This window comes from Nycticebus coucang, chromosome 11 (assembly GCF_027406575.1).
Source record: "Nycticebus coucang isolate mNycCou1 chromosome 11, mNycCou1.pri, whole genome shotgun sequence".
In the NCBI taxonomy this organism is placed as follows: Eukaryota; Metazoa; Chordata; class Mammalia; order Primates; family Lorisidae; genus Nycticebus; species Nycticebus coucang.
The window spans coordinates 125,726,266-125,743,463 of NC_069790.1; the positions used below are offsets into that span (position 1 = coordinate 125,726,266).

The window sequence follows — 17,198 nt, forward strand, 5'->3', positions numbered from 1 at the left end:
CTTTACCCTGGTAAAGCATTAGGCTCACCCCTACCAAGGTCCTCTCCAGGCTTCCAGACGTCTCCTCGGTGCTCCCTGCTCCCCTCATACACACAATCTTGAAAATCAGCAGTAAAATGAGGCCATACAATTTAAGATTATATAAACACACAGGTCAGGCGAGGTAAGAACAGTCTGAACCAGCACTATGCTTTGCAGGACACTCTTCATTAAGGAAAACATGAGCCTTCAAACACCCTGTCTTCTTATCTGAGAGATTGGTCGCCCACTGCCCAGAATAGGGACATAACGAAAGGGACGGTGTTTTTGAATCCTCACGGTCCCAGCGAGGCCCCAGGAACCGCGTGGGTCTGCCTACCGGAGTACATGTTGAATTCCTTATGGGTTTGACTGGGTATATTCCCAGATCTAGCTCTTAGGCTGGAAAAATGCACACATTATGTCTCTTCATATTGCACGAAGTTTTAATTTCCCAGTTCAATTATAATTAGAAAGTATCTAAACTTTACCTCAATTATTTGGTTTTCCATTAATAGCTGGATCTCCAGATTTACTCTCTTACAAGAAATTTCTCAGCTTCTCACATGCCACATGGAAGGAATTCTGGTTTCCTACAAATTTCAGACCATGTAAGAGTCTGGGGTTAGGGTGGGGATGTGAAGGTGTCCCCTCCATGGTCAGTGGTGAGTACAATGCTCCCTCCACCTTCTGCTTGAGCAAAGAGGCAGGGTGTTTATTGGAAGACGTAAAAAAGCCTCACTGAGGGGCCCAGAGTCTCATCACAATCAACTAACCCAGGAAAGCAATTTGCGTAAACTAGGTTTTTAATTACAGAAAACCACCATTTAAATCAATTCTTATTTTCAACCAAGTGCCTGGAAGAATCCCTCAGAAAACATAAATCATGAGCTGAATTGTGCACAGGACCCACGTGTCTGTCTCTGGTGGCCAGACACAGGGCTCTGTCTGTGCCTCTGCCCTGATAGACATTTTTACCAACAATTTGGACAAACCGTTAAGAAGAATTCCATCAAGTGCATTTGTGACAAAGCTGAGGAGAAATTATACCTTGGGTTACAATAACTGACAGTTTAAAAAATATATCTAAACAGCTGAAAGTGATTTTATGTAAAAAGTGTTGCACTTCAAAAGCTCAGTTACAGTATTCAGAATCTAGGGAAAATTGACAATAGCAATTAGGGTTTTGTTTAAAATAAAAAATTCAGAAGTTTTTAATGACAGCATTTAAATATAGTCCATTAGAGCTGGCAGGTTCGAATCCAGCTGGGGCCTGCTAAATAACAACGACAACTACAACCATAAAGTAGCCAGGCATTGTGGCGGGTGCCTGTAGTCTCAGCTACTTGGGAGGCTGAGGCAAGAGAATTGCTTAAGCCCAGGAGTTGGAGGTTGCTGTGAGCTGTGACGCCACAGCACTCTACCCAGGGAAACATAGTGAGACCTGTCTCAAAAAAAAAAAAGAATAAATAAATAATAATAAAATTAAAAAATAAATATGGTCCATTAAACACAAGACAGTAAATCCCCCAGCCAGGAGTGCCTTTTCACACTGCACCCGCGGTAAGCTGTGCGGGGTGGCCGTGGAGGAAGTTCCAGCGTGACCTGCAGCTGGGGCGCCCTCTCTCCAGATGAGGATGGGGCCGCGCCAGGGGCTCGCGCTGGCCGGCACCTGTCAGCCACTCCGGCTCGGGGTAGACACAGTGCTGCAAGCCCATCAGTGGGTGAAAGAGATGTTAAGGGGGTCTTGAAGCCAAGTTACAAGATAAACCTGCCAAAAAATATTAATATTGTGAAAAATGAAATGCAAGGAAGACCAAAGTGGCATGATGACTGCTTTCCCTAACTGAAAGGCCGTCATGTGGACATGGGCATAGTTCCTGTCAGGCCTGAGTTCAGAACGAGGCCCTAAGGACTGACCTCCAGGGAGGCACATTTCAGTTACAATAAGAGAGAACGTTCCATAAAATCTTCCCGCTATAAAACACACTGCCTGGACAGCGACAGCAGATTCATCACAGAGGGAGCCAAAGACCTCCCATTTTAAGTGTTTAAAGAGGAATCTATTTGCTTTTGCAACAAAGCCTACATTAAGCACCAACTGTGTACATGGTGTCCTGGGAGGATGAGGTAGAGAAAGGCTTTTTAGGAAAGGGGGACCATATGCAGAAGCCCTTGGGGTTGGCAAAGACAGCTCTCAGGCAGGAGCCCATCCCCATTGCCACATGACATGGGTGGCGGGCAGAAGGTGGGTGGGAGGTGGAAGGAGCCCTCTCTGTGCAGATGACTCTATGCCACAGGCTGGCCCTTCCCTGTGGTCAAAAACGTGTTCTAATTGCCCTGGTACCAAGTAAACATCACTAAATATTTAAGAATCTCCCAAGAATACAGATGTAAGACAGAACCGCAGGCCCTGACTGGATCTTCAGGGCAAACCCCTGACCATAGATAGCCTCAACTCCATGTGCATTTTCCAGGTTCACCCAACAATACACCCACCCAGGGATTTCTGCCAGCACCCACCTGCAGCCACACCCTCACAGGAGGGGACACGCCGAGCGTGGAAGGGCCGATTACAGAGCAGGGTGACTCAAGGAGCCCTCGTTCACAGGGATTCACCTTCATCCAGGAGCACTCTGAGCCCACACTCCCACATTACCTGGGACAAGCCAACACACCTTTGCTGCTGGCATCAATGAACACGTGACCCTGAGCATTTTCCTGTCATCCAGAGCTCCTCCCACATGCACACCACATAGTTTAAAAAGTTTTAAAACCTTTAAAAAGCAACCCTACCTTGCTACGTTTGGATGTGGTTGGTCCCTGCCAAGACTCATGCTAGAATTTGGCCCCTGATGTGGCAGTGTGGGGAGGTGGGGCCTGTGGGTGAGTTTGGGCTAAGGTGAACCCTCCCTAAATGGACAACATCCTCCCTTGAGATTTCTCCCTGTGAACCATCCCTGAGTGGATGGATGTCCTCCCTCGAGGGTGCTCCCTGTGAACCCTCCCTGAGTGGATGGATGTCCTCCCTTGGGGGTGCTCCCTGTGAACCCTCCCTGAGTGGATGGACATTGTCCCTCGGGGGTTCTCCCTGTGAACCCTTCCTGAGTGGATGGACGACCTCCCTCGGGGGTTCTCCCTGTGAACCCTCCCTGAGTGGATGGATGTCCTCCCTTGGGGGTGCTCCCTGTGAACCCTCCCTGAGTGGATGGATGTCCTCCCTCAGGGGTGCTCCCTGTGAACCCTCCCTGAGTGAATGGATGTCCTCCCTCGGGGGTTCTCCCTGTGAACCCTCCCTGAGTGGATGGATATCCTCCCTCGGCGGTGCTCCCTGTGAACCCTCCCTGAGTGGATGGATGTCCTCCCTCGAGGGTGCTCCCTGTGAACCCTCCCTGTGTGGATGGATATCCTCCCTTGGGGGTGCTCCCTGTGAACCCTCCCTGTGTGGATGGATGTCCTCCCTCGAGGGTTCTCCCTGTGAACCCTCCCTGTGTGGATGGATATCCTCCCTCGGGGGTGCTCCCTGTGAACCCTCCCTGTGTGGATGGATGTCCTCCCTTGAGGGTGCTCCCTGTGAACCCTCCCTGTGTGGATGGATGTCCTCCCTTGTGGGTTCTCCCTATGAACCCTCCCTGAGTGGATGGATGTCCTCCCTCAGGGTGCTCCCTGTGAACTCTCCCTGAGTGGATGGATGTCCTCCCTTGGGGGTTCTCCCTGTGAACCCTCCCTGAGTGGATGGATGTCCTCCCTTGGGGGTGCTCCCTGTGAACCCTCCCTGTGTGGATGGACGTCCTCCCTTGTGGGTGCTCCCTGTGAACCCTCCCTGAGTGGATGGATGTCCTCCCTTGGGGTGCTCCCCGTGAACCCTCCCTGAGTGAATGGATGTCCTCCCTCGGGGATGCTCCCCCTTTAAGGGAACCCTCCTTGAATGGATGAACGCCTCCCTTGGTGGGGGGCTTCCTCTCTCAGGACTGGATGGTTCCTGTCAGAGTGGGAAGTTAAAGAGTCTTTCCCCCCCCACCGTCAGTCTCTCTCTCTCTCTCTGCACATACCTGCTCCCCTTCCACTTCTCGCTATGAGTAGAGGAGCTGCCCAACCTTGGACTTCTCAGTCACCAGAATCAGGAGCCAAATGAATCTCTTTTCTTTATAAATAACCCAGCCACAGGTGCTCTGTTAGAACAACGTAGAACTAAAACAGTCCTCCTGGAACAGGAGCATCCTCCAGGAATGGGAGTGTCCTCCAGAAACAGGAGCATCTGGGATCATTCCATCTCGTGATCACTAAGACCCTGAAGGGAGCCAATGGAGCAAAGCGAGTCCTTACTGTAACAAAAGCTGCCACCAACTCCGCATCAGCCCACAACAGGCCACTAGGAGCCGACTTGACACACATTGTGCTGTGCAGACAAATCATGTCCAAATATGTTGCTCCAGATGGGAACAAAATCACAAAGTCAGGCTGGCAGTGAAGGTGTCATCCCCCAGGGAAACAGCCTCCATCTGCACGTGAAACCCTCAGGGAAGAGTGCCTCAGATGAACATTTCCCAGGAAGTTCCACAAAGTGCTGCTGTCTGGTGAGAAGCCTATGGGTATTTGGGGAAATAAGAGGCCCACAGAAAATAAGCTGGGAGACAAGAACCAGTCCTTCTTCCTGAGACAAAATGTGTACTCACATATTAAAATCCCAAGAGGCCCTGCGAGTTAGCTGTGTTTAACCAAACATTTTCCATCCATTGAAACCTCAAAGCCCTTTTCCCACCAAATGGCAATTACTACCTCAGAAAGACTCTAAGAAATAATGGCTCAGAATCATTAAATTGTTGAGAGCTGTTGCCTCTTTTAACACCGTCAGCCTTCAGGAGAGGACACGGAGGCCCAGAGAGAAGAGCTGACCAGCAGGATCACACTCAGTGTGGGTGTGACGGGCAGCAGGAGGCGGCCTCCAGACTCCCAGCCTCCACACAGAGCCAAAACAGCTTTGCAATCTTTGAAAGGGTACAAAACACGATTTGAGAGACAACCACACATTTACACAAAGATTACGTATCTTTTTGTTAATTTCATTGAAGCCCATTCCTGCTGGTGTGTGTGTGTCTGTGTGCACACGTGTGCACATGGAGAAATACTTGCAGGCAAGTTCCCGGCTCATGAGTGTGTCTGTAGCTAGGTCTGATTAAAATGTAACTCAGAAAAGCATTCTGGCTCCCAACAAAGGTCTCAGATGCAACCGCTAAAAAGACTTTAGGCTAAACTTGAAAAGGGAGGGGGCATGAATCTTGTTATGCAACAATCTCTTGTCCTTGCCAAACACTGGTGTTTGGAAGTTAAGAGACAGCTGCACACCTGTGTCCATTGGCACCAACATAAATCATTGCAAGACATTAGGCAAATGGCCAATTACCTATCCTCTAAAGATTCACTTGAAGGATTTAAATAGAATTTTCCAAGTATGAATTTAAAATTTCCATACTTATTAGGTAGTCTTCCTCAGAACATTACAGAGACATTAAATTTTTATGTGGCATTCATACAAAATTAGGAAATAATATACACATTTGGTATTTAGTAGCAATAATTTCAATAGCTTCCGAGGTAACCGAGGCTGGTTTAGGGAAGTAACCCGCTCCCATCCTTTTCGTTACTTTTGCTTTCCCCTTGACATGTCTGGTTTCATAGCAACAATAACCGCACATCCTTGACAGCTTCACCTCATGTGCTCACTGGTGTCCCCTCTCCTGCGTACCACACCACTCACCTGTCTGTCCGCCTCTGCTGCGGACCGCACCACTCACCTGTCTGTCCCCCTCTGCTGCGGACCGCACCACTCACCTGTCTGTCCCCCTCTCCTGCGGACCGCACCACTCACCTGTCTGTCCCCCTCTCCTGCGGACCGCACCACTCACCTGTCTGTCCCCCTCTGCTGTGGACCGCACCACTCACCTGTCTGTCCCCCTCTGCTGCGGACCGCACCACTCACCTGTCTGTCCCCCTCTCCTGCGGACCGCACCACTCACCTGTCTGTCCCCCTCTGCTGTGGACCGCACCACTCACCTGTCTGTCCCCCTCTGCTGCGGACCGCACCACTCACCTGTCTGTCCCCCTCTGCTGCGGACCGCACCACTCACCTGTCTGTCCCCCTCTGCTGCGGACCGCACCACTCACCTGTCTGTCCCCCTCTGCTGCGGACCGCACCACTCATCTGTCTGACATGGCTGTTGTGTCCTACCCTGCGTCAGGCACCATCCTATGAGCAGAGTATAGAGCTCAACCAATGGCTCTGTCCTCAGTATGTTTATAGCCTAGAGGGAATTTTTGACATGATCATAAGTTTTGTCTTGTTAACAAAATTTTCTCCATTTTTCACCAGGAGAAAATACAAATAAACAGAATATCTGGGAAACAGTCTATTAATCTCATTTTGGCAAAGCCATTACCTGGAATTCCAGATTCTGAAATCTGTGTTTTCAAGGGATCCCAGCGACCAACAAGCAGAGAAGGGAGACAAACGTCCCTGTTAACGGGTTCTCTCGTGACCTCAGGTACTGCAACAAGAGTACGCTGTGTTATTTTTTTCATAAAACTCAAAAAGTATTTTTAAGAACAGCCTAATAAGACAGATTTCATATTTTTATGGTATCATAACAGAATGGATAAATAACGTTAACCCCTGGCAGTTTTCAGCCCTTCATAATTCCTAAATTGCTTTCCAGAATCACTGTCTTCGATCCACATAGAAGCCTGTGGGGCTGGAACAGGAATGGCCCCTGCCCTGAGTCCACCAGCTCCCAGCCCTGGACCAAGGCAGCCACCCAGAAGATGGGCCCTCCTACTGTTCCTCATAGGCCCAGCCTCCTGGGGGGCCTTATTGAGTGTCACCACGAGAAATTGTTTCATGAAAACTGCCACTCCCAACTCTTCATGGAACAGGTGAGGGTATCAATAATCGCTGCCGTTGCTACCATGGAGGACACCGCGCACTGACCCTCAGGGCCTGACAGAAAAAGTCCACGGTAAAAACGTTTCACGTTCAATTTTCAGAAAAGATTTGCTTCTTCCAAAGTACTAAATTTTTTCTTTTATTTCTGATGATAACAACTTGGCATCTCACCATGTCTCCATTTTTATCTGGCCTCAGTCAAATTTGAGGCCAAAGTAACACTCTCTGTGGGCCTTCTGGTCCCCCAAAGATGGGGCTTTAGTTCTAAGCAGGACTGCTTTTCTCATCTATCATGGTGCTGTTACTTCTTTTTTTTTTTTCTATTTTAATGCAATTTTAATCCTTATTTCAACCTAAATGCAATAATAATTTGATAAGGTACATACATACAAAACCCATATATCCTGAAATACCAAAGAGTTTCCATGGGACTGTAACTCAAATCCATCCCTCTAAATCCTAATCCTCTATTGGTAAAATTTTACCCAATATTTTTCTTTTCACGTGGCCCTTTTCTGAGCCAATTAAACAGATCTTTATTTCATTTTGATTTACACTGAACGTAACATAAAAATATAACAAGGTAAAAATAAACATTGTATAAGAAAATTTAAAAAAAAACAGCTTCCACAGACACACACGGTTTTCTTCAAGTATATGTTTCCACAGTGAATAAGGACTTACAAATATGCAAATAAAACACTACCCTAAATACCTATCGTGCCATCAATGCCTTTCCATTTCTAGGCGATGCCATTCTTGCTACTGAAAACATTTTTTTTAGAAGCTTCTCCCAAAACTTAACAAATAGTATATTATAATCCCCAAAAAGTCTTAAGTCAACAAAGCTCTCCAATGTGGAAGATTCACATGAAACTTTGTTTCTCCAAGAAAATAAAATCATTCTTAGTATCGGAAGAAAAGAATATTAAAAGAAATCAATCATGGGTGGCTCCTGTGGCTCAAAGGAGTTGAGTGCCAGCCCCATTTACCGGAGATGGTGAGTTCAAACCTGGCCCTGGCCAAAAACTGCAAAAAAAAAAAAAGAAAGAAAGAAAAGAAATCAGCTTTTAAAACAGATAAACATCTATACCAAAAAAAAAAATTGGTTTTTTCCTATATCATCCCTTCAAATGAAACATAAAAAATGCTCACTACAATAAATTCAGACTATTTTCATATAAAAACTTCAGAATACATAAAGCACATATTTCAGCGTTCAAAGATGCCATTTAGATTTCACATATTAAACAGCTACAGCAGAGTTTACAATAGCACAAATATGCCTAACACATGAACACTATTAATATTTCATCCCTGGTTAACAGAAAGAACTGCATGGTTTGAAAGGTGCTTTAACTTATATGTGGTCATTAAAACTCAATAGTAATTCACATATGGTCATATAAAGGCAGGCAATTAATCCAATATCACTATAAAAATCAAAGCCATGAAAATAAGGGCAGAAAACTTGGTTTCTCTATCTTTCATTTACATAGGTAGATATCAGGACCTTACTGTAGAAAATATAACAATTGTTAGATATGGTTTCCCTAGAACACAATGGAGTTTCAGAAACTAGAAAAGATGTCAAGACCCATAGTTTGCTTCATCAAAGGCTTTTCTAGCCCATTTCAATTCTTCATTCATAGTGAACAAGTCTTTACCCTAGCAAACTTCCCAGGGTCCTTTTGAATCAAGTAGATGATACCTTCAACTTGTACTTGACCTTGTCTGCCAATATACATGGCCTTGTGAGTCATTTCAGTAATGAACTCTATCACAGTAGTATAAGGATTCTTTTCATCTCCAAAGCCATACATCATACATCTCAATTCTTCAGAAAAAGTCTCTGTCTTTTACCCTGTCCACCTTCTGCACCTCCTCTAATTTCTTAATTTTCTTCCTCAAAAGCAGGGTCTTCCTCCTCATCTACCGCCCCATCAGCCTGCCAGCCTACAATACCCAGCAGGCTCCCTCCCAGCAGGTTTCACTACTTGCACAGCCTCACTTCTGGTGACTTCCACATTAAAGTGAGTTTTGATTGTATTTATTTTATTTTATTTTTTAACTAAAATACTTAAGAGTTTTATTTTCACATTTCACAATACAAATGAAAACTGCCCCTTTGGGGGATTGACTTCTTCCCTTCAAAACTATTCTCTCATTGATAGGAAGGAGGAGCAAGTCTTCCTTACCATGCTATTAAGAAAACACCCGAGGGTGGTGCCTGTGGCTCAAAAGGGTAGGGTGCCAGCCCCATATGCTGGTTCAAACCCAGCCCCGGCCAAAAACTGCAAAAAAAGAAAAAGAAAACACCCAGAGTCACAGCACCAAGATCTCCTGGTGAAACAGAACAAGTAATATGAAACTGACATAAAGAAAACTCCCCTCTACCCTTATCTGTCTGGTCAAGTACTTCCAGGACCAGTGGGCACCAACATGGGACCAGCAGGAGGTCTTATCACTGGGGGCCCAGGCATCACTGACATGTGACCTCCCACGGGTGGCCTCATTCCAGGAGCAGGTCCCCCCAGCATCATCCCAGGAGGAGGGGGACCCATCATCAGCATCATGGGAGGGCCCAACATATGGGGTGCAGGCATCATACCAGGATGAGGAGGATCCAGAAGATTGGGGGGAGGTGGAATCATCTCCCTGGTAGGAGGAGGAGCAGAGAGTGGAGTAGCAGGTATTTTCCCTTGCTGAAATGCCGCTGTTGTTTTGTCAGTCGGGCTCTGGGCCTGCTCTTCCATCCATTTCTCATAATAGTTCCCTCACATTCTCCCTGTGCTTCCTCCTGTTTTGTCAGTCGGGCTCTGGGCCTGCTCTTCCATCCATTTCTGATAATAGTTCCCTCACATTCTCCTTGTGCTTCCTCCTGTTTTGTCAGTCAAGCTCTGGGCCTGCTCCTCCATCCATCTCTGATAGTTCCCTCACATTCTCCCTGTGCTTCCTCCTGTTTTGTCAGTCAAGCTCTGGGCCTGCTCCTCCATCCATCTCTGATAGTTCCCTCACATTCTCCCTGTGCTTCCTCCTGTTTGTCAGTCGGGCTCTGGGCCTGCTCCTCCATCCATCTCTGATAGTTCCCTCACATTCTCCCTGTGCTTCCTCCTGTTTGTCAGTCGGGCTCTGGGCCTGCTCCTCCATCCATCTCTGATAGTTCCCTCACATTCTCCCTGTGCTTCCTCCTGTTTGTCAGTCGGGCTCTGGGCCTGCTCCTCCATCCATCTCTGATAGTTCCCTCACATTCTCCCTGTGCTTCCTCCTGTTTGTCAGTCGGGCTCTGGGCCTGCTCCTCCATCCATCTCTGATAGTTCCCTCACATTCTCCCTGTGCTTCCTCCTGTTTGTCAGTCGGGCTCTGGGCCTGCTCCTCCATCCATCTCTGATAGTTCCCTCACATTCTCCCTGTGCTTCCTCCTGTTTGTCAGTCGGGCTCTGGGCCTGCTCCTCCATCCATCTCTGATAGTTCCCTCACATTCTCCCTGTGCTTCTTCCTGTTTTGTCAGTCAAGCTCTGGGCCTGCTCCTCCATCCATCTCTGATAGTTCCCTCACATTCTCCCTGTGCTTCCTCCTGTTTGTCAGTCGGGCTCTGGGCCTGCTCCTCCATCCATCTCTGATAGTTCCCTCACATTCTCCCTGTGCTTCTTCCTGTTTTGTCAGTCAAGCTCTGGGCCTGCTCCTCCATCCATCTCTGATAGTTCCCTCACATTCTCCCTGTGCTTCCTCCTGTTTGTCAGTCGGGCTCTGGGCCTGCTCCTCCATCCATCTCTGATAGTTCCCTCACATTCTCCCTGTGCTTCTTCCTGTTTTGTCAGTCAAGCTCTGGGCCTGCTCCTCCATCCATCTCTGATAGTTCCCTCACATTCTCCCTGTGCTTCCTCCTATTTGTCAGTCGGGCTCTGGGCCTGCTCTCCATCCATCTCTGATAGTTCCCTCACATTCTCCCTGTGCTTCCTCCTGTTTTGTCAGTCGGGCTCTGGGCCTGCTCCTCCATCCATCTCTGATAGTTCCCTCACATTCTCCCTGTGCTTCCTCCTGTTTGTCAGTCGGGCTCTGGGCCTGCTCCTCCATCCATCTCTGATAGTTCCCTCACATTCTCCCTGTGCTTCCTCCTGTTTTGTCAGTCGGGCTCTGGGCCTGCTCTCCATCCATCTCTGATAGTTCCCTCACATTCTCTTTGTGCTTCCTCCTGTTTTGTCAGTCGGGCCCTGGGCCTGCTCCTCCTTCCATCTCTGATAGTTCCCTCACATTCTCTTTGTGCTTCCTCCTGTTTGTCAGTCGGGCTCTGGGCCTGCTCCTCCATCCATCTCTGATAGTTCCCTCACATTCTCCCTGTGCTTCCTCCTGTTTTGTCAGTCGGGCTCTGGGCCTGCTCCTCCATCCATCTCTGATAGTTCCCTCACATTCTCCCTGTGCTTCCTCCTGTTTGTCAGTCGGGCTCTGGGCCTGCTCCTCCATCCATCTCTGATAGTTCCCTCACATTCTCCCTGTGCTTCCTCCTGTTTTGTCAGTCGGGCTCTGGGCCTGCTCTCCATCCATCTCTGATAGTTCCCTCACATTCTCTTTGTGCTTCCTCCTGTTTGTCAGTCGGGCCCTGGGCGTGCTCCGCCATCCATTTCTGATAGTTCCCTCACATTCTCCTTGTGCGTCCTCCCACTGCAGTGCGTCTTTGTCACAGACAGAGAGTCCTGGGTGAGATGTGTATCACAGTAGTCACAATGAAACTTGGGCATATTCCCTCCTGGCTGTTGGCGACTCCTTTCTAATGTGAGTTTTTAAAAACACACCTCCATACCAATGTAGGAGGAAAGAACGGTAGAGCAGGGGAAGGAATTCTGCTCTATTGGTAATAAAGCTCCAAGTTCATCCCATCATGGATTTCACATTCCCCTAGAGACATGTGGTCCCTAAAAATCATGTACCACTTCTTAAGGACAATCTTGTTCCGACAGGTGCCAGTTTGGGCTGCAATCAGCTTCTTTAGGTCCCTGGTGGTGTCACTGATGTTGCAATTAACATGACCTTCTTCCCCAGACAGTCATTGCAAACAACCTCAATCATCCCAGCTGGAGCTCCAAACTCAAACTTTCAACCTGCAGATGCCACAACCTCCAGCCTCAAGCGCTCTGATGGATGAGATTTTAAAAACCATGAAAGATTCTTTTGCAATCTCCACGCATTTGAAAACCAGTGGAAGGCACGTCCAATCTCCACTTCAGCCTTTTAGAGCAACACGTGTTACTTCTTGTTAATGGTGTTTCTCTGCCTGTGCTAAGCTGCCCCAAGTCCTTTTTGGAGTGAGTGGGCTGAGACAGAGAGTACACACTTTCATCTACACCCTAATTCACAGAGAAGTTAACTGTGACATTACACGCAATGATCCCAGACATTACACGGGGAAGGACTTGGGCCCGGACGCTGAGCGGTGCTGTGTGCTCGCCCCATCATGCAGCCTTCTCCACAGGGGTCTGTAAGGGAGGTTCCCAAGATGCTTCATGCTAGAGAAGCATCTGAACCTCACAGACCCATGGTGCATCTTCCATCCTGTGAACCCTGCCCCTCACACAGGACCCAGATAGCTCTGCCACACGGATCTCTCCATCAATCTAGGTCACCACACAGGCGAGATACAAACGCACTTCAGTTTTCCACAGCCTGAGCTGGCTTGACTCCAAATGGGAGTGTTAACTTACTGGTTTCGCTCTGTCAAGAATTAAACTTTAAGAAAGTAACATAGGCCCTAACCGAAAAAAAAAAAAAAGTCAGTGGGATAAACTCTGCTGATGCCAAGAGAAATGTCTATAATCTACTAGTAGCTAAAGATAATCTCTCCTTAAACTTCTTCCGCCTCACAGAATCCCCTTAGACTGACTCGGGCTGAAGTGCAGACATTTGGATTTCATCCAAAATGCTCAGTTCCGGGTTTCAGAAGGATCGCTCCTGCAGTCCTGTCAGGAAAGAGCTATGGCTGCACAGGGAATCTAATTACCCTTTATCAACAGGCAAGCCCTAGCTAAGTGGCCCAGATCCCACACAGGAGTTTGTGTTTCTGTCTCCCCACTGATCTAAGAGCCCCAGTGGTGTCATCCTAGGCAGCTGAATGCCCATCTATTTAACATAATATCCATGAATCCCATTAATATAAATGGTTGCCCACAGCCTAAGCCTGCCTGTTGTGAAGAGAGACTTCCACTGAAGTGCTGACCGTGGGAGATGCCCACTCCATCCCAATGGATATGCCCTGGCCTCCCATCCCTAGCAATAAAGATTGAATAATAACAATGTAGCCTCAGTGAAGAATTACAAAGGTCATCAGACAGCCCTGTGGAGAACCAGCCAGTTCACAGTCTCAGCATCAACTATGCAGACAGCAAAGCCGAAAACACAACCTACTTGAACTTGAAAATGCGAAGCGTCTGACCAATAGCCTCTCCAGCAGTTGTCCACCCAGCCTGTCTATGATTCAGCTGGGGAAGACTTTGCTGGGGATACGTTATAGCCAAGACAGACAGGACTGTTTAAGTCGCTGAACTTTTCTCCACTCTGCTAAACAAGGGAGGAACAGACAGGGTGGGTGCTGGGAAGGGGCTGGAGTCTACTGGTGCTGTCAGACGGAGAAGCCGTCCACCAGGAAGCACCCCACGGGGTGGGGGGTGAGGGGCAAGCCTCGAGCAAGATAGCAGAGCAGGAATAGCCCCTGTGGGCAAAGAGCTCATGTTAGGAGACCAGGAGAGCCGCTGTGAGCAAAGAGCTTTGTGGGGAGACCAGGAGCAGCTCTGCTTGTGGTGTGATCACCACTGTACTGCACAGCTCCCAGGGAGCAGGGGCTGCAGAGGGAGAAGACCAAGTTAGCTGCTCAGTCAGTGACCAGAGGCAGGAAACTCGGGTGCAGTGGAAAGGGGACCAATTACACGACACCCGTTACCAGACAGGGCTGTTTCTTCAGTAGAATTTCATCTCTACCATAGCTCGAAAATATCCCCTAGAAACCTGTAATAAAAACATGATAACCACAATGATTCTGCTACCCACTGATGGTTACAGGCCTTGCCCATGAACCCAGACTAAATTTCAATCATTCAAATCAGCCCACAAGTGGCCTTGGTCAATGGGTCCCACAGGGGCAGCTTGTGGCCTCGGCCCCTTGCTGGCCACACAACATCCAAAGGGGTCTCTGTGAGTGCCAGCTCTCTTGGGTTGAGATGGGGTTTAGACTGTGTCCTCAGGAGCTCCGGGGCTCTAGGGAGAATCCTCAGGGCCTGGGGGGCAATGGGGAAACCAAAGGGTAGGCTCCAGGCCCCTGACTTGACCAGACCAGTGGGTATTATCTGCTTTCTGACTGAGCCTCTGACAATTCTAAAATAGGATTCCCCTGTCCTGAGATACCAAGAATTGTGTAACACGCTGGTCTCATGGGACACTTAGAATTTAAAGACCTGTCATTTGTCCCTTAGCCAAAAGCCCACAGCCACCTGGCCTGGGTCCCACTGCTGCTGTCAAGACCACCAATGGCTCCTTGACAAGATTGGCTGGATGCTTTTCCATCCCCATCCCACTTGACCCACACTGGACACTGCTGACCAACCCCTCCCCGAGGGGTCTCTTCTCACCTGCCCCACTGCCTCAAATGCCACCTGCAGGTCCCCCTCCAAGTGCTACCAGGTGCTATATCAGCCTCACAACATCTCCATTGGCCAGTCCCTCAACAGGAGAGTGTCAATGCCATCCTCGCTGGGCTCGCTGCCTCCCCAGCCCCCGCATCCCTGTGGGTGGTCTGCTGCGCTCATGGTCTCCTCCACAGGGCTCCGGGGGTCCGGGGGCATTGTGTGTGTGTGTGTGTTTTCATATAAACTCTGCATCCTTTGTCAAGGCTGGACGTGCCCTCTTCCCTCCCCACTGCCACACCTACATCAGTGTCACCAACTGTGCACCATTTTTTCAAGACCTAACTCAGGTGTACTGCAGGTGTAATCCCACCAATCCTCCTCCCTCTGCCCACCTCCTCCCTCCCTCCCCTCCCTCACCCCGTTCCCCATATTCTTAGGTTATAACTGGGTTATAGGTTTCATGTGAAAGCCATAAATTAGTTTCATAGTAGGGCTGAGTACATTGGATACTTTTTCTTCCATTCTTGGTATACTTTACTAAGAAGAATATGCTCCAGCTCCATCCACATAAACATGAAAGAGGTAAAGTCTCCATCTTTCTTTAAGGCTGCATAATATTCCATGGTGTACATATACCACAATTTATTAATCCATTCGTGGATCGATGGGCACTTGGGCTTTTTCCATGACTTAGCAATTATGAATAGGGCTGCAATAAACATTCTGGTACAAATATCTTTGTTGTGATGTGATTTTTGGTCTTCTGGGTATATGGCTAGTAGAGGAATTATAGGATTGAATGGCAGATCTCCTGCGGTGCATCTTACAAGGGTACATGTGAAACTTAGTAAATGTGGAATGTAAATTTCTTAGCACAATAACTAAGAAAATGCCAGGAAGGCTATTTTAACCAGTGTGATGAAAATGTGTCAAACGGTCTGTGAAACTAGTGTGTGGTGCCCCATGATCACATTAATGTACACAGCTGATTTAATAAAAAAATAAAATAAAATAAATAAAAAAAATTTAGCATCAAAAAAAAAAAAAAAGACCTAACTCAGAAGCAGCCAATTAACTCAAACTAAGGTGACAACTCTGAATTGACAGGGCAGCACACGCACCCAGGGCAACACCACTGAATTCTATGGAGCTCTTCTGAAAGGGGGCTGCAGTGCCTGAGGGTGAGGCCGAGGAGATTGGCACCAGATTCAGACAGACCAGAGAAAAACCCAGGAGCTGGAGGCAGCTGTGACTTGTCCTTTATTTAGCTTGTGGTGGCCTGCGAGAAAGGGTGGGGACATCCACCTTCATCCAACCTACGGGGGCAGGTGCACTGATGCGAGAAGCTCCCCCCACCAGAAGTCCACACAGGCAGAAAGCCTCAGGCTGGATAAGGCAGCCAGAAGGACAGTGGCTCCCTCAAGCATTGATGACGATTACTGAAGATAACGCAGCACCTGCCGGCTTAATCACGGTTTCTCAGAACAGTCCAGCACCTGCTGGCCTTCAGGGAGAAAGACTATTGAGTCATCTCCCCTGCAAGGGGCTAAACCTGGCTTGTTCTGACCACCATTATCTTGGGGACCACATTAGACAGCACAGCAAGCTGAGTGATTAAAAACCACCTTCAGCCAACAGAGCCTCTTGGTGACCTCCACGCGCCCGATTCTGGGAACACCCACTCAACCTCATGCAAGCTCCTGTTCCCTCTACTTGGGTAAAATCACGCTTTGCTAACCTTAAATGACCTGGCATTTCACATTAGATGGCACTTTTAAACTTCAGTCTATTTTATGTATAACAACATTGTGCAGACAGCAAAAATGCTGGAAATGAAGCCATAAAGGAGAAATTGAGAGGAGCCCAAATGCTCTGTACCTATAATCTTGTACCACCAGGACAGACTGTGAGAACTGTGCCCGTCCCTAACATCCCAGTGGTTGCCTGGTACACAGAGATGCCTTCGTCACTTAAATCAGTATTTCAGGACAGCAACAGCAAAGAATATTTTCTAAGCAATAATTACAGCTAATGTGTAAATCAAGAATAAAAGCACAATTAACTGCCCTTTCTTTGACTTACAAAGCTATCCGCATTTGCATTGTATTTGAATATCTTCATTCTTTGCCAGAGGGCCTTCACTGCAGGAAGGACTGGAAGGCCCTCCTTGGGGCAATCAGCTCTCTGTCCATGAGTTCACCTGTCATTGGAGGTGAACTAATGACACTTTCTCCAACTCACTTATCCCCAAGAACTATCTGACAATTCACATTACTCAGACTATTTGGGAGTATTCTGTTTACCTCTGGATACTGGGTATTAAAAGTACTCATAGAGTCCATCCAGGGAGGGCAGTGGGAAGACAAGGTGTTGGAAATTACCACCCAAGGAGCTATGGACAATCAGGGCACAGAAGAGGGGACTAGAGAGACAACTCCGTTCCAGCCCACCTGCTGGCACCGGGGCGGGAGGAGCACACCCAGGTCATCTGGATAGAAGGCAGGGTAGCTAAGGGTGCAGCAGACTTTGGGTCCAGATCCTGGCTCCAGCCACCCTAGCAATGTGACCTCTTGTGAGGCCCCCAGGTATGCATAAATGTGAGACAGTCTGTGAAAACAGTGTGTATG

At 48.1% G+C, this 17,198-nt stretch overlaps 1 protein-coding gene and 1 pseudogene across 1 annotated transcript; both read right to left on the reverse strand.

The window, feature by feature from the left end:
- Nucleotides 1-9,369: 9,369 nt before the first annotated feature.
- Nucleotides 9,370-11,697, reverse strand: LOC128560365 (U1 small nuclear ribonucleoprotein C-like). Its single transcript, XM_053553968.1, has 2 exons — nucleotides 11,592-11,697; nucleotides 9,370-9,731 (listed from the first exon to the last, which is right to left on the reverse strand). The coding sequence occupies exons 1-2, from the start codon at nucleotides 11,695-11,697 to the stop codon at nucleotides 9,370-9,372; spliced, it is 468 nt and encodes a 155-aa protein (XP_053409943.1).
- Nucleotides 11,698-11,804: 107 nt separating this feature from the next.
- On the reverse strand, nucleotides 11,805-12,025 carry LOC128560375 (ubiquitin-like protein 5; annotated as a pseudogene).
- Nucleotides 12,026-17,198: the final 5,173 nt, after the last annotated feature.

What these genes read in the sequence shown, in the direction of transcription:
- LOC128560365 (XM_053553968.1), bottom strand. Translation starts at nt 11,697, where the DNA reads ATGCCCAAGTTTCATTGTGACTACTGTGATACACATCTCACCCAGGAC. An exon ending in GCACAAGGAGAATGTGAGGG is followed by an intron (nt 9,732 to 11,591) that starts AACTATCAGAAA and finishes GAATGTGAGGGA; the next exon opens with ACTATTATGAGAAATGGATG.